This window comes from Podarcis pityusensis (assembly GCF_964106645.2).
Source record: "Podarcis pityusensis genome assembly, chromosome: 1".
Lineage (NCBI taxonomy): Eukaryota > Metazoa > Chordata > Lepidosauria > Squamata > Lacertidae > Podarcis > Podarcis pityusensis.
In genome coordinates, this window is record NC_138028.1 from 65,399,378 (window position 1) to 65,423,036 (window position 23,659).

General features: G+C 43.3%; 1 protein-coding gene across 3 annotated transcripts; it reads right to left on the reverse strand.

Moving 5' to 3' along the window:
- Positions 1-3,231: 3,231 nt before the first annotated feature.
- Positions 3,232-23,558, reverse strand: LOC308464886 (uncharacterized protein). 3 transcript variants are annotated; one of them, XM_080984545.1, is made up of 4 exons: positions 23,275-23,558; positions 15,024-15,119; positions 12,123-12,219; positions 11,825-11,991 (listed from the first exon to the last, which is right to left on the reverse strand). In XM_080984545.1, the coding sequence occupies exons 1-4, from the start codon at positions 23,291-23,293 to the stop codon at positions 11,889-11,891; spliced, it is 315 nt and encodes a 104-aa protein (XP_080840671.1). In that variant the 5' UTR covers positions 23,294-23,558; the 3' UTR covers positions 11,825-11,888. The 3 variants fall into 3 exon arrangements, 1 of the variants encoding a protein (XP_080840671.1); XR_013980175.1 differs by lacking the exons at positions 11,825-11,991; positions 12,123-12,219 and adding an exon at positions 3,232-3,501; XR_013980176.1 differs by lacking the exons at positions 11,825-11,991; positions 12,123-12,219 and adding an exon at positions 10,347-10,425.
- Between the last annotated feature and the right edge of the window lie 101 nt (positions 23,559-23,659).

Consider the following 23,659-nt stretch of genomic DNA (forward strand, 5'->3'; position numbering starts at 1 on the left):
TGCCAGCATGATTTAGAATAATGAAGGGGGATGAAGAATGCAGGGGACTGTCAACCCTATTGTTAAAGTGTTGAGCTAAATTGTAAAGGAGTAGGATCCTGGGGTATTTTTTTGGAATAAATAGGGCTTTTCCTACTATGGTAAAAGAAATTGGATATGCATTATGTTATTAGTTGATTTTGATTATATTTTGAGTTGAGTGCCATTTTTTGGATTATTGTATGATTGATAATGGCAAAGCAATAAATATTAGTGATTTGTAATTACAGTGTATATTTTTATTTCCATAATGCAGATGAATGGGCTGAGGCTTGTGGTTGACATCACCTAGTGACTTCATAGACGAGGTTAAATTTGAACCAGAGATTTCCTTGCTCCCAAGTCACATCCATAGTCACTGCGCTATGCACAACAGGTGTGCACCACCCATGAGATTCAATTTGGAGTCTGATTCTCAACTATTATGGAGGTCATTATTATTTTTACCAAACCGGATAAAATTTACAGGCATAGTTGTCGCTCCTGAATGGATAAAACTTGGCAAATTTAAAAAGCTGATAAACTTTGGAGGTTCCTGCTTCAGACTGAGATGCATCACAGATTCCATGTCAGCTCAGATAAGCCCTAAACCTGCCCAAAGTGGTCCACTTCATTTTGGGATTTGCCGAAATCTGATGCACACCCCATTACACACCACTTATGATTATGTGTTGTGAGAGCTATTCAAAGGTCATTTCCCCTCACTTCCTCGTTGAAAAACTTTACCATGTAATTGCCAAACTGCATGTTGATTTTAAAGAGGAATTTGAAGAGTAAATTTGGGTTGCCTTCTACAAAGGTAACAGGCAAAATAAAAATAAATCAGATTATCTGCAGAACATGTCTGTGTATCCCTTTGATTATTGAGTACTGTTCCTGAACCTAGATCCCAAGAGACTATAAATAATACAATTGTATGCTGCTAAGGTTCAGCTGAAGGATGTAGCCAAAGTGCTGAGCAGCTAGACACAATAACAACACACACACAAATGCATCACAATGTAATAATCAATGTGTAATCCAAGCTGGGGGGTTAGTTAAATAAAATGTGAAGGCTGTATTAATGAAGCTTTTTGGTGTCCAACACAGCATTTCATTTTCTTTCACAGGCTGCATAATGCAGAGCCTGGGAATAAATTATAAATGAAATCCCCATCATATGTTTATAAATACACTAACATTAGCATTTTACTTCCTCATAAATCTACACTAAACATTCAGGCACAAGATCGAAAGCCCTGTAAAACAATGATATATTCTCGGCTCGCAAGCCTTGACTAGTGGCCCATTCATTTCTACCGCTGTTCTTCAAACATTACTTCTTTCGCTCATGCCCCCTCATTTAAAATCCATTTTAATTTAAAGATGCTCGGTGCCGTCCTAGTGGTACATTTACTCATCCTAGTTATACATCATGGAGCAGGGAAAAGAAAATTGTTTAATCTAGAGATACGGTTCAATGTGGTCACCACTGAACAGTGGAGTAATTACCAGATCAGCTCCGCTAAAAATGCACTCAGGGTGTTCTGTGACCTATCATCTTCTAATCTGCATAGTGAAGTATAGCTTCATAACTATAAATTGCTGACTTAATTAAAACCAGGACCTTTCTGTCATTTAATTACAGGGAGAAAGGTTATTGCTTAAATGCAATTTTCCAAATGTGATTTCTTAACAGTTATTAACTGCTTCACCATCATTTATTGTTTCAGATTTTTCAATTTGAAAATAGTCCCTGTGACAGAAGTAATGACTTCATGAAAAACTCAATCTAGATGGAGCTGAGTAGACCCATTTGTTTCTCGTAAGTGGAGCAGACAGAAAACTTGAAAATGTCACCAGAGGATCCTCTGATTGCTCTCAGTTTGCAGGAGTAATTAAAAACCAAGAGGCTGTATTAGAGGTGAAGGGAAGAGGTTTATGACAATTTCAGGGTTTTATCCCCCATTGCCAGAATATGGAGCTTGTATTAGCAACTCTTTCAGGGGAATGGATAGTTTCATAATTATTGACGGATATCAATTCAATATACATTACACGGAGAGTACCTAAGCCATGTTATAGATCTACTGGAGAAAAAGTGAAGAAATAAGGGTTCGTTATAGCTCTCATGTTCCCTCAAGACTTTCTGTGCCCCAATAATTATGATGTACAAGTTTTTAAAAAATATTCTTCAAAAACAATTTTTTATTCCCTTTTGGGAAAAAGTTTTTTCCGAGCAATTAATCAAATGATGGGGAAATCGCTACAACCAAACCCCAAATTAGCTCTACTATCTTATTTTAAGCAGTGGAAGACAGGAGTGCCTGTCATGCTCTGGTCCATGGGGTCACGAAGAGTTGGACACGACTAAACAACAACAATCTTATTTTACTCCTCAGATTAAGAACATAACCAATAAAGACCTTATCCTCCATTTATTAACTGCAGGTAGATTCGGATTGGAAAAAAATTGGAAATTTTAAAATGCAAATATTTTTGAAGCCTGGATTTCACATGTATGGGACATCACGATTATGGACAAATTGACCATTTCACAAAAGAAATATCAAGTCGGGAGGGGAAAGATTCACCCCTTCTCTATGTTTTGTTACTTGTAATTAATGATTCTGGATGTAGGAGCAAAAGCACCAAAGTACAATACCTCTAACTCCCACCTTCCTGAGCTGTTCTGGAAGGATATTTTGTTCAACAGTATCAAAAGGTCATGCTTCTGAGGTCCTCATCTGAAGACTCCCACGCAGAACCCTCACTGAAGCCACATTTTCCCCTGCACCCTTGGAGCTAATGGCTTCTGCAGCAGGCGAGGCCTCTTTAAGTGGAAGAAGTTGATCCAAGGAGAAGCATAGTTAACTAATCAGACTGGGTTGCATCCCAGTTTAGGTCTCAGTCTGGGTTGTCAGTGTCTTAAGCAACGTTTAGGCTGCTTATATGACTCTCCAGCTCGAGCGCCTCTTGGAGCTATCCATGGTACTACCAGAACTTGAACTTTGTCTTTTTGTGACTTACTGGAAACTGAATGTTGACACGCTTTGCTTGCCTGGCCAGAATCCGAACTTTTGCCTAGAATCCCCAGCTGGAATCTCATCTGACAGAGATCACCTCCACAGAATATCTTGCAGACTCAGGGATTGCCAAAGTGCTCAGCCTTTGTGGAACAGAAAGAAGCTAACAATTTCTCAGGCACAATTTTAATATAGTTTTGCACAATGCAATTTCAATATAGTTACCTACATACAACTGAATGCAGAGAACAAAGCCTTATTTGTTCTGGTCTTCATCTGCATCTGGTCATGAGCATAATGTGCTGATTGATTCAGGTAAGTATAGTTGTCACAGAACTGTTTGAGAAGGCCTTGAATTTCAATGGTATAGAGATGTGCTTAATTCCACTCCAGGAGTTGAGAGGGCTTTGATTATTTCTTCCCAGGAGTGCTCATGCTCAGAGTAGAGAGCATATCTCTGAAATTAAGATCAGTTGGGGGAAGATAATTCATAGTTGCAGCCTTTAGGAGTCAGGAAAGAGAGGCCATCCAAGATGGAATTGAAGCGTGGAACTTTGTGCTTTGAAACTACAAATTAACAAGCCCCACTCCCAACAATCCAAAATGATACAGTAAATAAAGTAAAACCACTTTAAAACCATGGATTGGAGCCTAACCTTTTGTTTTGTGAATGGAAGAAACTTCTATTCATGGAAGGATCCATCCTGTGGGTATAACGCTTCTTCCTTAATTGGAAGCTCCTTCCATTCCTAAGATCCAAACACATTTTTAAAAGAGGGGAGAGGAGGGGGGAATAATTCATGCCGAAGAGAATAAAAAATGTATCTCTTCCAATATCACTTGGAGAACCCACATGACTTTCAGAACTTGTAAATGTATGGCAACAGTTTCCCTTTAACCTAATCTTATAGCAGGGATTACAAACCTCAAGCCCAGAAACCAATGGTATCAAACCTCATTTTGTTTAGCTAGCCCCAGGACGCTGAGGTCATCCCTCCCTGTGCCACACCCTTTACCCGAGCTAAAATGTGTTCTTGAACTACGATAACACCTATTGCTTGCCTGGACAGAGGATACAGAGATGTGTGTGTGTGTGTGTGTGTGTGTGTGAGTCCTTTGAATTTTTAGTAGCTGGGATGTAGCCTACTGTACAAAGGTAAGTCACATGAGTTGCTCTGTCCTTTTTTTCCACCTGGCCCCACCTCCTTTATTCCTCTGATCCTGCTCAGCCACTGGCACACATCCTCCATAAGTTGCTCATGAATGAATGTAGCTTAAAAAAAGACTCCTCTACATTTTGCACATTGCCTTGCGACATGTGTGGAAGGCTGTTTAGATCGATCGATTGATCGATAAAATAATACCTTGTCTTCTGTGACTGAATGTATGGAATGGGTGTATGGCAATAAACCTTTCCAATTTCACTGCAGAGAATACGAACATGGCCTGTGTCATTATTTTCAAAGCAAAAATTGAAGGATGGAAAGAAAGAAATGACTGGGATCTTAACTAGGCTTCTGGAAGTTTCCCTCAGCTCATGCTCCCACCAGCAGAAGGGAGAGGTGATTTTCACTGATCCCCTTTTTCCTCTGCAGTCCTTTTTGCCCCTCCTAAATCTGCTCTGGAGGGTTGGGGTGGCCCCTTGGAGCAGCACAACGGGTAGCATAGGGGGATGCGGGGGTAAGGAGGAATAAACTAAAATGGTTTTCCCACTTCTGCTGAGATTCTTTCATGGGTCTTGGTCATCTCCATGAACAACAGGAGTCTTTCCATTTGCAGATGGCTACTTAGGATCCAGGTAAGAATTTCAAAGGCTCCATCAAGAGAGAGAGAGAGAGAGAGAGAGAGAGAGAGAGAGAGAGAGAGAGAGAATGAATGAATTATGCCTGCTTTTCACAAATGAATCCAATTTGAATAGACAGCTGAGGTTTGGTAATGTGATACAGGAGTGTGTGTTTACAGATTGGCAGACTGTGTTGCACTCCTGAGCTTTTCCATGTGCATAATGTACAAGAATACATGCCTATCACATGAGCAACTCATGGGTTGCTGACCACATTGTACGACATTCAGGTTAATAGCCTGAAAAATATAGCAAGCCTCGTTCTGGTTTGTTCTTATGATAAACTGTGACAAGTCAATTGTCATGCGAGATTATTCTGAAGTCTGTAGTCCCAGTTATTTAATGTCTTCCAGAAGCGGTTTTGGAGACTTCAAGAACTTAACATTCTAACGGCAAGTCCCTGACACCACTGTCTCTTCCCACAATTCTAATTCTATGTTCTGATAATAAAATTTCATTAGTGTCTGCACATTCCTTTCCATACCTTTGAAGGACTGTCTTGTGCTGAAACAATTAGCAGTACTTTTACGTCCTATCACTTGACTGTTTGACAAGCACTGTGAGTGAACTAAATTGTGAGGAATTAAAATTTCTGACAATTCCCATTACTTCTAAATTGCTGATAAATTAAAGGATATTTACTTCTACAAATATTAAAGGTTGTTTAAAATTTAAACTGACTTTATTTTATCAGGAGGTTCTACAATGTGCTAATTCAAAATGGCTACATGCCTTTATTTGAATAAATTACCAAGTCATATTCCAAACGCCAAGGACATTTCCTCCAGGCAGAGTTTTCTTTTTTTCTCCCCTCTTTTTTTTACTGTTTATGTTCAGTATTTAAAAAGAAAACAGAAATACATATGAACATTTCTGGATAGAAGGTTGATGAGGAGCTTCCTTGTTTTTAGTTCAGGAGAATAATGCTGAAGATTATTAGCATACATCTAATATTTAAGGGACCAACCCTATACACAAGAAGCTGGTGTAAAACAAGGTGTATGTTAAGCAAGTATAAAGTTACACTAGAGCCAAACTCTATTCAGCAGTGTGGCTACCACTGGCTGAGTCGGCCTAAGTCTGGCAGAAGGAAAACAAGCCTTTAAAATAGTGTTTCAGTCACATCATCCTTTTTGACAGCTTAACCATCAAGTCCCCGCCCGTGGAACACCCTTTTTTCAGGGTTTATGCCATACAGTGGTACCTCGGGTTACATACGCTTCAGGTTACATACACTTCAGGTTACAGACTCCACTAACCCAGAAATAGTACCTTGGGTTAAGAATTTTGCTTCAGGATGAGAACAGAAATCGTGCTCCGGCGGCGCGGCGGCAGCAGCAGGCCCCATTAGCTAAAGTGGTGCTTCAGGTTAAGAACAGTTTCAGGTTAAGAACGGACCTCCGGAACGAATTCAGTTCTTAACCCGAGGTACCACTGTACTAAGCTCATACCCCCCCAACTGTCCCGTTTTAAGTGGGACACCCCACGATCACAGAAATCAATCCCAGCTTTTATTCTTTGCTAGATTTACAAAAAGATAAACACGCACCAATAAATTTTACAAAGGGGAAAGATTTTTTTAAAATAAGGATTCCGTGTGCTCTGCTCAGCTTCCCCTTTCTTCCCGCCCAGTGTGTCCCTGCCCTCTGCCTGCCCCTCAGAGCTGGTGCACCACACAAGGCTGGGCCTCAGCGGTGGCAGCTTCCCCTCTTCCTTGCCTGCTCTCCAGCAGCCACTATGAGCTGCCCAAGAGAGAAGGGTGGCAGCAGTGGCCCTCAAAAGCCTTGGAGACACAACGGGACGCTTCCTTGCCACTGTCACTCAGGACAAGTGCCGGCTCGTCCTCCTCCCTGATCTCAGTGGCAGCAGCACTAGCAGGGCAAGTAGGGACATTCCGGGATCAAATCAGAGGCCAGGATGGCTTTCCTAATTCTGGGACTGTCCCTGGAAAATCAGGACACTTGGAGGGGATGGGGTCATTGCTGAACCCTACATATCTCAATTTAGATTGGACTCACTCTTTTCAGGTGGAGAATTCACAGAAGAATATTGGACTTATTTGGAGAATTCCCCTCCAAGCTCAGAAATACCCAGCAATTATGAGTCAACCTGCTGAAAATAACAATGAGGAAAGTGTTGCCTCCTTCCCCTTTTCTGTTGAGGACTAGAATCTTCCCCAGAAGCTATCCCTCCCTCTCCCTAGGAAGATTCCTCCCATGCTTTTTGATACTGAGCTAAGTGGTGCTGCCCATGCATTAATAGTGGTTCCTGGCAATGTAAAAGGACATTTTTCTATAGCCATTTGGCCTCTGGAACAGACACACACACACATCTTCCCATCTCAGTTCTTTATCATTTAGCAAAGTGCATTTTAGATCATAAAAGCACTGGAAGACAAACTCTGGGATGAAAAAGTACTCCCAGAGAGCAAACGATTCTTAACTTACTATTCTAGCTTCTGTTCAAGGCTCTTTTATATGAAGTCCGTGTTTTGAATGAGGGAGTGCGGGGGAGCTTTTACATTGCTGCTTTATTGCTTTAAAACACACACACACAACCCAATGACTTCTGCAGCTTGCATTTGTTTGGAGTCATCATACATATTCTAAATGCTAAAAAGGGAGAAAGAATAGCATGTCTGCGTGTGAATAAAGGGTGATTTATATCATGGAAAAGCAAGCAAGCAAAAGTTCCATTGTTGAATGAGCGCATATGCCAAGAGACAGATATTCAAATATAGAAACTTTAAAAAGTTTGAAGCATTCTGATTAAATGGAGGCCTTCATGAATAATGTAAATAGTGTAAGAAATCTTGAGGCAAGGCTTGATGAGAGGCTCTTAAAGGAGGACGATTAAAATGTTGTTGATGCCTTTTTGTTGCTGTTGTTTTGAGCAAAGAAGAGCAGTTGGAGTGCTGGCAAGTGGAACTTGCTCCAGACACCACTGTCAGGGCTCATTTATTCTCTTTAAGAGGTGTTCATGCACTAAACATACCAATTCACAGTAAGCAGTTCCCTGGTGGAGATGTTGGGGAACCAGTCAAACATTTTGCACAAAAATAAGGGTTAAAGCAGTGAAATACTGGGCTTACTGGGACCTCTTGATGCTATAATCTTCAGGATAAATTAATTTTCTATTACGTATCAAATTACATACATATAATTTTGTTTCTATACCATATGTTGCTATACCCTGTGCTTCTTGGATTATTGATTGCATGGTATATTAGAAATCCTGGATTATTCTGTTTCCCTTTTCCTTTCTTTTTTGTTAAGCTAGGCTATGAATGTGCCCCAGGGTGGGGCTCTCCCCTCCCTGTTTATTTTTATAGTTTCTTTTATAAAGCTGTACAGTGGTACCTTGGGTTACAGACGCTTCAGGTTACAGACGCTTCAGGTTACAGACTCCGTTAACCCCGAAATATTACCTTGGGTTAAGAACTTTGCTTCAGAATGAGAACAGAAATTGAGCGGCGGCAGCGGGAGGCTCCATTAGCTAAAGTGGTACCTCAGGTTAAGAACAGTTTCAGGTTAAGAACGGACCTCCGGAACGAATTAAGTTCTTAACCTGAGGTACCACTGTAACTGGTGTTTAGTTAATTCAGAATTAGTTTATTCGCTTTTGGATTTGTTTTTTTGGAAAACATTATTGTTGATGGGAGACCCACCATGTCTTCTGTCGCCTATTACATTTTAAATCTGAATGGGAGTAAATTTTCAGGATTTTGTTCAGCATTCCACAAGGACACCATACCTGCCAACAAGGGTGCCAACTCTAGGGGACCCTGGCCGCCCACAACTTCCTGCCGCCGTGTGCGGCCACCACCACCTGCCCGCCCAACAATTTTTTTGCTGCAGGTGCCCAGCCTCTGTCCCCTGTCATTGTGTGGGGCTGGCTGTGTGCCATTACTCTGCCCTACTTAGGCTAATCTTGGGATCCCCCTGGCTTTTTTCCTAACCATGTTTTTAATTCTGCAAACCTTGGCGTTTCCTCAAAAGTTCTGATACCTCCCTCTTGTGCACAGATGCATAAGGATCTGCATAAGGATCCACACATGGAAAGGATTCACACATTTCAAGAAACTGCACCATATGCAGCTGACAGCTGGTGTATATGTTACCATTGCAGAATCACAGAATTGTAGAGTTGGAAAGGACCATAAGGATCACCTTGGCCAATCCCCTGCAGTGCTGGAATCTTTGACCCAACCAAGAGGTGTTCCAATTAACCCTTATACATAATGTTCTTTTATGATGTACAAACCTGTTAACATTGCAAGTGCTTGTATTTAATGCTGTGGTAGCCTGAGACAAATGATGTACTTTAAACAAATGCCTGTATTGCCACAGCTAACTTGGTACTTCTGCTTGGCAAATGATACAGAGCTGCCCAACGATTTTCCTCCTGTGTTACTTAATGGCCCTCACAAACATCAGCTCTGTCTTGTTCCCAGCAGACACAAAGGCAGAGACAATAATCATGCTAAAGTCTGCTGCTGCTCTGTAGTCCGTCTGGCCCCAAATCTAGTGTAAGGGTATGCATTATGCTCTAATCAGGCCTGATTTAAAGTGTCTGGCAGCAAAATCCTGATCACATGACCTAATAACACATGTATGGAATGAAGTTGTAATCAATGGGCTTTTGTTCCTGTTACTGGTTTCGGATCAATACAAGTTTTCTTGAATAGCATGTAGCTTGAACTGCATATGCTGAAATTACTTCATAATCTTTATTCATTGCTATTGTCATCAGAAAACCCTACAAAGTTAATAAATATTCTTGCTCTTTTATTTATTAGGCATTGAGGTCACCAGCATGCTCTGGGCTCAGCTGGCTTTTAAACTAATGTCTCAGCTTCCTAGCTAACCATGCAGTGAAAGATCATGCACACAGACATTTTTGAATTTTTTTTTCCTTATTGCAGATTAACCTGATGCAAAAAGGGAGATCTGTACACAGAAAGAGGCATTTATATGTTCTGCTAATAGGAGTACAGATGTACATATGGATTCCAGGTGTGTAGCTAATGTGGGTACAGATCTATAGCACTCATCTGAACCCACTGAAAAGGATGGATGCTCCCTTTGATGTAAATGGGATTTTACACTGCTTTCTGAGGACACAAGCTGGATGTAACTAGGGTAACTAGAGTTATAATGCAGTTGAGGAAACTGTTTGGGGGTTTTCTACAGGGGGTGGTGTTTGGTTCCACACATTTGCATGAAGTGCAGAGTTGGGCCTTGAGGAACACATAGTTAGAAACACTCTCTTGAGACACAAAAAATGTTTTAATTTGTTCAGATTTGTACAGTGCATTCAAGTGAATTGACACAATTGCAAATATAGCTTGTTAATTACACACTTGAAGATGTTATAGGAGTGAACATATATATCAGATATGTTTCCACCTCCAAATAATTAATTTTTTATATTAAATATAGTCAAGGGACTTACCATGTTTATGCAGAAGGGAGAGACTGAAAAATCTTGAAGGAATAACTTCATAAAAAGTGATTGCTTGATAGTATCTTTTGCTCCCTAAAACATCCAAAACGGACAGTAGAAGTTGTTCTTTTACATTTCCTCCAGCAGGTGGAGCTGCAGCAGTTGTCAATAGTTGAGAATAACTGGCCTTTGCAATTTGTATTTATGTATAGTAATTTTAGCCTCCAGGTAAAAATTTCTTTTTTAAAAGAGGATATAGGTCCAAAATGCTAAAATTAAGGCAAAAATCTCTTAAAGGTCAGAGTATAGCATATATTTAAATAAGAGTGTTTTGGCTACAACCCTATGCACCCTTATCTGGAAGTAAGCCACATTACAGCTGCGTAGCTCTACACAGAATTGCACTTCATATATTCAAAGACCCATCTGTGCCTTATTGCTGTACCATGATATTTAGGTGTTTGGCATCTCTTTGGTTACTTTTATATGGATTTAGGAGAATGTCAGTCAAAGAGACCTGAAAGGATTGGCAAGCTCAAATATGGAAATGAGGCAGAGGGATCCAGTGCTTCTGCTTATTATGGTGTCATCCCCTTTTTCTGGGGGGAAACAGAAAAATGAGAATATTTCATTTTTATAAAAAAAAATGCTGCAATTTGCTTTCAATATGCAGTGTGGTTGGTAGCCTACATGCTAGAGAAGTGGTGGCCAAACGTGGCCCTCCAGCTGTTTTTGGACTACAACTCCCTTCATCCCTAGCTAACAGGACTAATGGCCAGGGATGATGGGAACTGTGGTCCCAAAACAGCTGGAGGGCCAAGTTAGGCCACCACTGTGCTAGAGGATTATGAGCCCAAGAAATCACATAGATATATTCTTACTTATGAAGATGCAGCCATGCTAAAGGTAAAGGTAAAGGGACCCCTGACCAGTTGCAGACGACTCTGAGGTTGTGGTGCTCATCTCGCTTTATTGGCCGAGGGAGCCGGCGTACAGCTTCCGGGTCATGTGGCCAGGATGACTAAGCCACTTCTGGTGAACCAGAGCAGTGCATGGAAATGCCGTTTACCTTCCCGCTGGAGCAGCAGGCCTCTGCTGCTACCAACTCCTCCTCCCACACAGTCCTTTCATACCTATGACTGCTGTTTGTTCTCTCTCCTTCTTCAAATTCTCCATTCCTTCATACTTTCCAGCTGTCTCCCTATGGCCTTCCTCACTGCTGCTACTTTTTAAAGATTCCCAATGCACACAGTCCTTGCTTCTCAATCCATCTCTCCAATGAGGGTACCTTCCTATTTGTACTTAGCATGGTGTATGGTTCTGAAGGATCTTCATGGATTGCTCTTTGCCCTCTTCTCACAGATCTGGCTTGCGCCTTTGCAGCAGTGCTACGAACTTTGTGTTAAACACTGCAAGGTGCGCTTTCAGCAAAAACAGATCATGGTTCCTAAGCTCAGGACATGGCACATAAAATTAAATCTAAGAAATCAGGTTTAGGGGGGGAAATTATCCGATCATGACAAATACAAACCCACACCAATCCAAGGTCAGTCTGTTCACAAGCTGATGAAAGAGGATAAAAACATGATTTTTGAAAGGTAGAAAGTGGAAGGCAGTGCAGTTGCTGGAGGGCAGAACAGCAAGGAGGGAAGAGATGTCCTAAGGAGGGAGAAAGGGGAGAAAGTTGATTATGCAAGTTCAAGGAAAACAGAAGGAAGGATAATCAGCGGTAACCTATCTGCATGTTGCCCTGTTTGTGAGACTCCAGCCTTTGCTAACCTGTGACTTACAGATGGCCCTGCTGGCTATGTCTGATGGGGACTGTAGTCCAAAACATCTTGAGGTCACTAGGTTGGTGAAGGCAGCTCCAGAGCATCTGCCCAGTCTCTGTTGAAAACAGAAATGCTGAATGAGGTGAGCCTTGAGTTTCAGCCAGTGTTTACTTTATGAAGTAAGGATTACAAAAGTAAAAGGAAAGGTACAGATCCAAAGGAGTGTTTCATTTTTCTTGTATATTACTCGCTCTGTCTGGAAATGTCCCCATACTCCAGCCTCGATCCATCCCATCCCATCCCACTTTGTCTCGTCATTTTTTTTAAACTCCAATCCCGGCCCATTGGTGGATTTTCCAGTAGCACTTTTTCTGATGCCTGTCAGGGCTCTCCAGTGTCAAGTATGATTTTGTCTTGCTGCTTTTGATGATAAATCTCTTATGATCTAATGTTTTTTTCTTGCACTTCCTCATTTTTTGGACATTGAAACAGTACATGTCTCTCTCTTTCAATCTCTTCTCTGTCATGTTGCTTATACATATTTTCCCTTCCCACGATTTGCTCGCTCTGACGTCTGCCATGAATTTATGATCACCAGTATTATCTGTGGTAGGGCCCTGTTTTAGTTTTGCACATTTAACAAAGTATCTATGTGCACATACTTTGCAGCAAACTACCCGCTGTCTTGTGGGACATCTTCAGGAGAAGAAAAGGCTAAGGAGTAAACAAATCCGGGAGTCCCTAAGATGGTTGGATGGTGCCTTCTACACCTCCTTCCAGCAACTCCTGCAGCCAAGCTGGTGTCAAATGTATTCCTCTGCTTTCCTTTGGACCACATCAGCAAGGCCAAGAGGAGGATCTTCTTGTGTGGGCAGCCCAGGACCTCCAAACACACTGTCCAGCCTTGCACCCCAAGGAGATGACTTTGGTACTGCCAATGCAGCACTTTGACTTCACCCCTGGAGGCTTACTCCATTGTCTCTTGAGACAGATGGACGCCAACAAAAATTGTGCATATGCAGTCTGGAATCTTTGCCCTAATCTCTAGGCTGGGAGCTGGGAATGGGTGCACTTGTCTTGGGGTAGTAGATAGGCTACTAGCTGGTAGTTTTGGTTTCTCCAGCTGCATGGTTGTATTTTTTATTTTCTATTTTCCTCAGAGTAAAAATAAGGTACAGTGGTACCTCTACTTACAGACGCGATCCGTTCTGGGGTGCCGTTCGCACCCCGAAAAGTCCGTAAGTAGAGTGTCACTTCTGCGCGTGACACGATAGAACGCTTCTGTGCATGCATGAAGCGGCAAACTTGGAAGTAAACACTTCCGGGTTTGCCATGTTCATAACCTGAAAAAACGCAATGTGAAGCAAACGCAACTCGAGGTATGACTGTGATACAATTATGACAAGCATGAACTGCATGCTGACATTGAGTCTTAAACCCCTGCCCAGTTTTGAAAACTAGAAATGGGGGAAATTGGCATATATATATATATATATATATATATACACACATATTTTCTCTCTCTAATTATTAAGTTTTTCTATTTTACATTTTAGAATATTCTCTTAAACAACCTTAAAATATCAATGACTTCCCTTCTTCTCTTTCCATGTTTCATTTCGCATAACATAAATCCCTGCATATTTTACATGAACTAAACCATTCAGTATTCCATTATTACATCCATCAAAATTTATTTACACTGTGGAATTTATCTTAATGCTGTCAACACTTTCAAATGTACAGAATTTCCACCCATATAGTCAATAAACACTTTCCAATCTTCTTTAAACGTATCTTCTTCTTGTTCTCTTATTCTGTATGTTAAGTTCCAACTAAAGAAGAATGGCAACCTAAGCTGATGGAATATGCGCAGCTCGCAGACTTTAAAATATATCACATATTCTTGATGGCACAGCAAAGTAGGGTGGAGTTTCGATCAGTTTGTGCACCAGCAGGGGTGGTGTGTCCTGTTTCATTGCTCAAGTTGAAATGGGAAGTGCTGCCCTGCCACTGCCACTGCCGCCTTGTCCTGTGCTTTCTAGGCATGGGTTTGAGTGGTTTTGCCTTTGCCCCACAGCTTTCCCCCGGAAAATGTGCTATTTACTGCTGAATCAGAGCAAATGCCCCCTCCCCGAAAACCTGATTGCTGTTTGGTCCAATTTCAGCGGTAAACTGCAGGTTTCCCTGGGGGAAAGTGGCAGGGCAAACGGAGGTGTGGATGAGCACTGTGAGACAAAGCAGGTATATTGTTGTTTTTAACCTGGCAGAAAGTTCCTAAGTGGTGGGTGATGGATGCTTCTGATAATATACCTTTCAAACCTTCAACTCCAAAATGCAGGACTACATGAAATGAAATTGGAAGGAGAATTAAAATGGAAGGCAGGGTGCAACACTGAGACTGAGGAGGAGGAAGAGGAGGAAGAGGACAGGCTGTGCCGCTCCGTGGACCAGTTGCAAGTGAGAAAGGAGGCAGGTGGGGGCTGGCTGAAGGCAGACTCAGGTGGCTAGGGCAGTGCTCCATTTTAATAAAGCAACAACAATGAGGGGGGGGGGGATGTTTAACTATTCTCCACAGAACTGCTTCTCTGATCTAAATCCCTCCTCCTGAGGCTGCTATCAGCTTCTGTGCCTGATTTTATTTATTTATTATTATTATTGCTGTGGACACCTTCAGAGATAAGTTAGATCAGAGAAATTGCACAAAGGGGAAAGGAGAAACAATCCTTTCCCCAGTGCCACTACCCCAATCAAAACTGCTCCCCCACCCCCGCAAAGGTAGCCACTTTTAAATAAAACGAAACATGTCTTACTGCTCACAAATATTGAGGACTTTCCTGTTTAAGGAAAGGGTGAACGGGTCCTCTGAAAAAAGATAACCATTTCATATTTCGGATTCAAGGCTTTTCTCTTACTTACCAACATCTTTGACCTTCTTGAGGGAGGGGAGACCTAAATTCACTGAGGTAGATTTACACTGTCCTACCCTTCGACTGCATTGTTGAACATCCTCACCTGCGCGAGAAAAATGACAAGCAAAATCTCCTTATTGTTCTTGAAATAGCTCTGTACATACATCAGGAAAGAAAAGCATCTGCAAAGCTGAACCTTTTACATTTCACATTATTTAAATCTGCAGGGCTGTTTAATGCTCACCACACTCTCAAACCTTAAAGTGTAAGCAATTTTCTTTCAGTAGGCTTCCTCCCCCGACCCCCACTTTATTTTTAACAAGGAAAACTGCCCCTCCAAATAGAAAGGCTGCTTGTTATTTTGAGGCAGTGAGGCAAAACATGCAACATGAAGACTACATTTGGCTTGCCGAGCAGATGTCTACAGATCACTTGATGTTAATTTCAACATAAAAGCTATTATATTCCTGGCCTTGCCCTATTAGTTGTTAAATAATTATTTATGGTTGGCGCATGAAATCTTAGGACCTTAAAGAAGGCCCATCAACACTGCTAAGCTAACTGTGTTTGACATAAAGAGTTTTCTGTCACAAATCGGCCTCAGTGTAATGTTTATTTCATACACAATTCCATTTTGCAAACTAAAAAGTAATTTGGCACTTATATTTTCAGAAAACCTGTGCTTAATGTGACCACTAACACTACCTCAGTGGTAAGGCATTAGACGGTCTAGTTCACTGACATTTACAAAAGTGTACTATAGGTATCCAATTACTCAGTATATCATCATAATCTTCATCTCACTTCACAGCTCTGTTGTTTGCTAATATGTTTTAAGTTTAGCTTTTGTGGTCTTGGTTAACTCTACGTGGGATTTAATCAAGTCTGGTTGGCTGATACAACACAACAATAACTAGAAATCGCTGACTGATAATTTACAGATTCAACTATCAGGTTGTGTGTGCGTACGCAGATACAGAAATGGAGGCATTTAATACAGTGACTTCCGTCACCGCCTGCTTAACTGAATTAAACGCCAATCTTATACAAAACTTAGCAAACTTGAATGTGTGCTAACAAGAGTTAAATGTACAAGGCATTGTATGAACATTCTCGACACAAATCTCTGGCTTTTCATATGCTGCTGTCGGAAGCCCTTTTGATGATTTGCCTCATCTCATGAGCATGCCCTTTTTTTTGTCTAATTAAAGTTTTGCATCTCTAACAGTCAAGCTAGAATTTTAGAAAGTTGAAGGACAAAGATTCTGAATGTGGCATTAGACACAATTCAGTTGAGCTGCCTACTTCAATTGCGCTTGTCTCTTAGGAGAAGCACTGTCTCTCCATTAAAATAGACATTATGGCTGTGTTTTTAGAGGGCTTCCCCGCCCCCTTGTTTATTATTTGTTTGCAATGTCCACTCAAATAAAATGTAGAAACCCAAAATAAGGGAGTCAATGAATTCAAGTGCAGAATTTACACTTTAGTGTATTCTCGGCTTCCAGTCCCAAACTGCCAATCCAGGGTTGCTAGGCCGAGAATCTGTGCAGGAATTATTATACTGAAGCAGACAATTGAGCCTTAGTTAGAATAACAATTGGGAGACGAAAAAAGCCCCTGCAAGAACTCTGTGAGATAGGTCATTATTATTTCTAGTTTCGAAATGGGGAACGGAGGCTGACAGAAAATGACTTGCCCAATCAATGGCGGAGTTACGATTGGAGCCCAGGTCATCAGCAGATCAAATTTAAAGCAAAGTTTATGCTTCTTTCTTCAGTTTTCTAGTTTGCAAGCACAAATAGCTGAGTGCAGCCAAGGTCTCGATGGGTCCCAAAGACAATTCCCTCCGCGTTTTCTGACTCCCCGTCTTGAAAGCCCCCTTCCTTGTTGGGTGCTGTGAATTTCACCCTTGGTCTGAGCATTTGAGTAGGTTGGAGGGGCCTGGAGAGGGTTTAATGTCTGCTTTCATGAGGGAAAGGCTGAGACCAAGGAAAAGATTTTGTCATATGATTGGTTTTACAATTATTATTAATGACAGAACCATTTCTCTCTGCAGGTGTCTGCTGTCTGTGATAAATGCAACGTTTCCTTGAACATTATGGCATAAAATAAACTAGCAGAGGGAAGCAACCACCCAGGCAGAAACGGCAAGAAGGAGGCAAAGTAGCAAAACTCATTTACATCCATCTTTATTTATCAAACTTAGCAGCTTTTTGACACGCTTCAACTGGAGGTAATTTTAAAGATCTCTGGTAAACTATGTCTCTTTTGCTAAATGTTGCATGCAATTAAACTTTTGGGAGGTTAGTGATGGGCTGGCAAGCTCCTCCCTGTTCGTCTTGTCAATGAAAATGACACAAAAAGTCGTGTAGAGACTAGGCAACCTCACATAGCACCAAGTACAAAGACTTGCCTTCAGTTCCGTTTCAATCAATGTAATGTGGAAACTAAATGAACTACACACCCATCTATGCCATCAGGTCCTTATCCTTCCAGAAGCTTCAGCCTTGGTTCTGAAACCTGAGCTCCTAACTTGCATTCTGGTCCAGGCCTGTATTTTGTTATAAAATGCTGCACTGGTGAGCTACCGAACCCACTGGTGTTAATACTACTATTATTTATTACACTTATTACACTTAAAAGATTTCCAAGTGACTTACATTTAAAACCATGGAGTGTGGAGAAAATTTCATAGAAAACAATAACATTTTCATGCAACATTCAGAACACAGCCCTCACTCCCGAAACAGTCATAGGAGGCTTTGGCAGCACATTAACAAAACAACAGATTCTGCTTACTCCATCAAAGGCCTGCGGGGGAAAGGCAAGTCTCTATGAGGCAGCAAAAAGATTTCAGCAAAGTGGCATGACGGACCTTTGCACACCCTGTGATACAAAGCTCTAAACAGCTTGAGACCAAAGTGCTTAAGAGGGCTTCTCCCAGTATCAACCATTTTGACTTTGTGATCAGCAGGGGAGGCCATGTTGGTGCTGCTGCCACTGGATGCTTCCTGATTGGTACTGATATGTGGGAGGGCCTTCTTGGTGGTGAGATGTGTGTATGTCCCTCAGAACATCAACATCTGAGTAGAATTTAGAAACATTCTGGTTCATCCAGGCGTTTGTTGGCTAAAAGATACTGGTCCTGGCAACCTTGAAATTATTAGCTGTGATGGTATGTAGCTGTTTTTAGAGGTGCTTAATGTTTTAGGTCAGAGGCTTTCAACCTTTTTGAGTCCATGACTCCCTTGACTAACTACATTCTTTCCGCAAAACCCCTGTGGGGCTCAGGAGCCCAGTCATGCCACCCCTTACCTGCAGAGCTGGCAGCCTCTCACTCTTTCCCAAACCCCCTCCCTTGTGGAGTGTTCCCTCAGCCTCCTCTTCTTTCCCCTCTCCTCTGGGCAGCCGCAGCTGCCACCCCTGGTCTCTCAGCTGTCCCCCCTGCTCCAAAGAGAGGTGCCTCCTCACACTGTCCCACAGGAGCCTGGGAAGCATCCCCTGGCCAGCCCCAGAGGCACCACTTGCCTGGGGAGCTAATAGCCAGGGCCGCTGCAACAAACAGCTGTGCAAGCCTTTGGGAGGCAGAGATGCAAGTGGGCATCAGAGGAGATGGAGGGGGGGAAAAGAGGGACAGAGGCCAGTGTTGCTCGCGGCAACCCTATCATTCAAGACACCCCAGGGTGCCACGGCACACTGGTTGAAAGCCACTGTTTTATGTTTTGTTTTGCTGTTTTGGCACCCTGGGCAAAGGGTGGGATAGAAGGTCTATTAATTATCATCATCACTGTTGTCATTATTTCTATCCCATAATTTCTCCAAGGATTCAATCTGAGAACCAAATACAGGTTTTCATGAAAATTCACTAATTTTTCAGTTCATTTATATTCCATCTTTACTCTAAGGAGCTGAAGGCACTGTACATTCTTTCTTCCCCCACTTCTCATTTTATTCTCACAAGAACCCTGTGAGGTAAGTTAGATAGTGACTGCACCATTGTCATGCACTCTTAATGGTTTATTTATTTTTTATGAGTTTTTATACTCTCCATTCCTCCAGATCAGAGCAAAGGGTGGCTTACAATACAACATACATTATAAACAGTATGTAAATATATGTTGTGCATATAGTAAAACACAACTGCAACATTATGCCTCAACTACAACCAGCAACAACAACAGTAGCTTTCAGTAGCTTGGACAAATAAATAGACTTTCACCTGTCACCTAAATATAGCCTATGTGAAGGATTACACTATCTCAGCTGGGAGGAAGTTCCAGTAAAGCTAACCACTATAGCGCCCTGGCTCTCAGGTTCCCGTGACATTTCCAGGTCCAAATGTACCAAGCTTTGCAAGCCAATTTTCATACATCTTGCTATACCCTCAATGCATCTTTCTGCTATTAACATGCAGTATTTTTGGGAGTCAGCTTGGATTCTCACAGGGAAGCAGCAGCAGCAACCTGCCTCTGGCTGTGCTCTTGAGAGATGGAGTTGGTGAGGCAGCGATGGCAGAGGTGCTGCTGCTGGCTCTGGGCCCAAAGTTGCTTCTGAGCAGTTCCTTTTGGACTGCCAGTCTTAACTGTTATGGTAGAATCTGTGGACTAAGGAAAGGCAGGCGACTCCTGGCAGCATGTGAAAGTGCAGCAATAGTGACCTCTCACTGGCAATTCCTGCTGTCTGGCTGGAAGGATTGAGATGTTCCTTCCAGTCTCAAAATTGAACAGAATTGTGAATGCTCAGCTTTTGTTAAAGAGAACACACAACATGTCCTTGCTCATGGCTCACACCTTTCTCAGTGGAGACTGGTGCCCACTGAGACGGGTGGGGCAGAAGGTTGGGAGGAGGAGTAGTAGTTTGGATTTGATATCCCGCTTTATCACTACCCTAAGGAGTCTCAAAGTGGCTAACATTCTCCTTTCCCTTCCTCCCCCACAACAAACACTCTGTGAGGTGAGTGGGGCTGGGAGACTTCAAAGAAGTGTGAGTAGCCCAAGGTCACCCAGCAGCTGCATGTGGAGGAGAGGAGACGCGAACCCGGTTCCCCAGATTATGAATCTACCGCTCTTAACCACTACACCACATTGGTCCAACAGTAGGTGGAGCCAGAGCCAAGGACAGAGCCAGCTAATTCTACTTTTGCCCCCATCCTCCTCCCATGCTGCGTTCTACAGGGCAACACTGAGAATGAGGAGGAGGAAGGGAACAGGCTGTGCCAGTTGCAAGTGAGAAAGGAGGTAGACAGGGGCCACTGGCGGACGAAGGTGGGGGCGGTCCGCCCCAGGTGCCATCTGGGGGGTGCCATCACAGCCACCCCTGTCTCCCAAGGCGCTCAGCGCGCATCCCCAGGCCGCTCGCCACCCACCCACCCCGCTGCTTGCCGCGCAACCCCCCGATGTGCGTCACACCCCCTGGGACACGTGCCAGCCATGCCCCAGATGTACGCCGCCCCTGGTGATGGAGTGGTAGCTTCACCACTGGCGGGGGCTAGCTGAGGGAAGAATGAGAAGGCTGGAGCAGTGCTCCATTTGCTCTAATGGACCAGCCACCACTGCCTACGTCACTTCCTTTCTAACCAGTGGTCTTAATTAGGGAAATGGGAGAAGGAAACTGAGAAGAATGTGGTTCCTGATACCATGGAAGTAGATCAGTTAGAGGTACTGTAATAGAAAGCAGGCTGCTTCTTCCATCATTGATTGCGACCTATGTGATCAGAAGATCTATTCTGCAGTTATGCAAAGATGTTACTCAGTAAAGCAAGCCCCGCCATTAGGCAGAGTAATTCTGTTTTAGGTTTCTGATGGTTGCATGCATCTGCTTCTGCGATCTTACGAATCTGCTCCACCTGCACATTTTTGTAAGCAGATTTTTGAACTCTTGGTTATAATTTCCTGATCTCCATCCTCTAAGAAAACAGCTCTGGGTACAGAAAGCACAATACACTGTTCAGGGTCAACCATAAAATGCCTTGTTCTGACTAAGCCTATTAGTAAAGAAGAATTAAAAGGATGGGAAATAAATATAGTTAGAAACAGAAGGAGAAAAGTTGCAAAAAGTAAGCAATACTTTCTTTATCGGCACTGTTTTCCGCCCCATAAACTCTTAAATACACCAGTTTCCCATTAAAAGTTTATATACCTCTCCATTTTCTGACGGCTATCACCACCAAAATTGCAGCCTATGTTGCAGACCAATTTTTTGAAATGTTTTACGCAACACTTGCGTGTGCATGCAACTCAGATGAGTCATTTAGCAGAACTGTAGATTAGCAAAAGGATTTTTTTCACTGAACATGGGTGAACAATATTTACAATTTAACTGCTATGAATATCTTGCAGCCAACATTGTGCGTAAGCATATTCATTAAAGTATTTGAAAAAGCACCAATTACTATGGTTGCTTCAGCGCTAGATTGCCCTGCCGAAACATTGCTCTTCTACAATTAGATGGAAGTGGAATTAAAATTCCACCTGGGAATGCTGGAGAGGACAATGAAGAGACAATGTGACAACCGTCTTCAAATATGTGAACCATTGTCACATACATGATGGAGCAAACTTGTTTTCTGTCGCTCCAGAGGGTAGGACTTGAATATCCAGTGACTGAGACCAAACATAAGGAAAACATTACAGATGGTACAAACTACTTGACAGTGGAACAGGCTGTTTCAGATGTTTTAAGCTGGTTGTGATAAATATCCGGCCTTCCCAATGCTGCTGAACTCCAACTCCCATCAGCCCTGACAAGCATGGCCAATGCCAGGGATGATGGGAGCTGCAGTTCAGCAACATCTGAAGGGCCAAAGGTCCCCCCCCACCCAATTTAAGCTGTGGCTGTTGGAAGCCCCATCTACCAGGATACTGTAATTTTTTGCAATGAAAGAGGGTTGGCCTGCACAGCGGCGTAGCGTGGGTTGTCAGCACCCGGGGCAAGGCAAGTAATTTGCACCCCCTAACCCGGGGCAAGGCAAGTAATTTGCGCCCCCTAACCCCTAACCTGCCACCGCTGCCAGCTTCTTCTTGCTGCTGCCTGGGCTAGTCTGGTGTGGTTCTCTCCCGCGCTCAGCGCTGCACTGGGCGGCCGCTGCACTGTCCCTCCCCCAGATAGTCCCTCGCTCTCTCTCCGCACCGCATGCCTGGCACCCACCCCCTCCACAGTGGGCGGCGACCCAGCGGCTCGGATCGGATTCGCACAGCCAGCACTGCAGTGAGAGAGAGTGAGTGAGCCAGGTAGGGGCAGAGAGCTGCGAGTGCGAGCGCGCCCCCCCGATGTTGCGCCCAGTGCGGCCGGCCCCCCCTGCACCCCCCACGCTACGCCACTGGGCCTGCATGAACTTTCTGCATCTGGTTCGCATGCAACAGAGAAGCACATTTAAACCATCCTTAACTGCTGCAGACTTTTTTTTTGAGTTTTCAGTGTGAACAAAGTGAATATTCCACAATGAAGTATATCAGGAGAAGCTTCCTAACTCCTAAACCTTAGGAGAAATGACAGGAAGAATGGGGAGAGCTGCCCAGCAGTGAAACACTCCCTGAGGAAGTGGCTGGCTCTCCTTGGCTTGGAAGAATTTAAGAACGCAGCCATCTGCCACGAATTCTATAGTTGCAAGACCCCAACTTGGGGAGGGGGGCCTCCTATGAAAATAACCCTTCCATATACTAATACACACTGCATATTTCCTTTCTTCAGAGCCCAGAATTTGCCTGCGCTCTAGAAACCAGCGATTTACTGTGTTTTAAAGAAGAAAAGAACAAAAGGGGACTATCTACAAGACTTCATTGCTGCATAAGCGTCTGTGAAAACCCTTCTGTCATTGCTTAATTCAGTCTAGCCAGCCTTCCCGTGCATGTAAACTCAGGCAAATTTTTGAACAAGGAAGCTTTCTTGCAATTTGCATTTGCAATTGGCAAACCAGTGCTTGTGTTGGGGATGGATACTGAAGGACAGCAATCTTTTTCCCTAATTTTGTTAATTAACAGTAAAACGCCATACAAGTCTACTCAGAAGAAAGTCCCATTACTCCATAGCAAGTGGGAAGAGGATTGTGGCAACTCGGATTAGGCAGTGGGAGGTCATGGGCTTAACATGGCTTTATACCAGGCCAGGCAAATTGTCTTTCTAACCCAGCACTGTCAGTGGTTCTCTAGAGCCGGTATGGGGGGGCCTCTGGCTCTCCAAATATTGCTGAACTACCGATCCTGTACATGTTTACTGGGCAACAAGTCCTCTTGAACTCACTGCCTCCCATGCAAACATACATAGGTCTAGGATATCCATTTCGCGCAAAGCCACCAGCAAATCCACACCACGTCGGAGTCGGGAACTTCCCCCGGGACCTTTTCCACGTTGCAGCCCGTCCCCTCCCGCTCTCTTTCGCTGCTGGCTCCCGCCGGAGAAACCCGATCCCCCTTGCAAACGTGGCGGCCCAGCGGCCTCTTCTCGGCACCGCCCACAGAGACGCTCCTGTCCAATGGCAAGAGGCGTTATATCTTGGAAGGGCGCGGGAGATCAATCGTTTGCGACCGCACTCCTGACTGGCTGGGAAGGGGGAGATTCCATCGGCCGGCCCAAATTAGGTCACCCGTGTGCGTTCCTAAAAGCAACACTTTTCCAGCCGGCCTTGTGCAATTGGGGGGTGGGGGT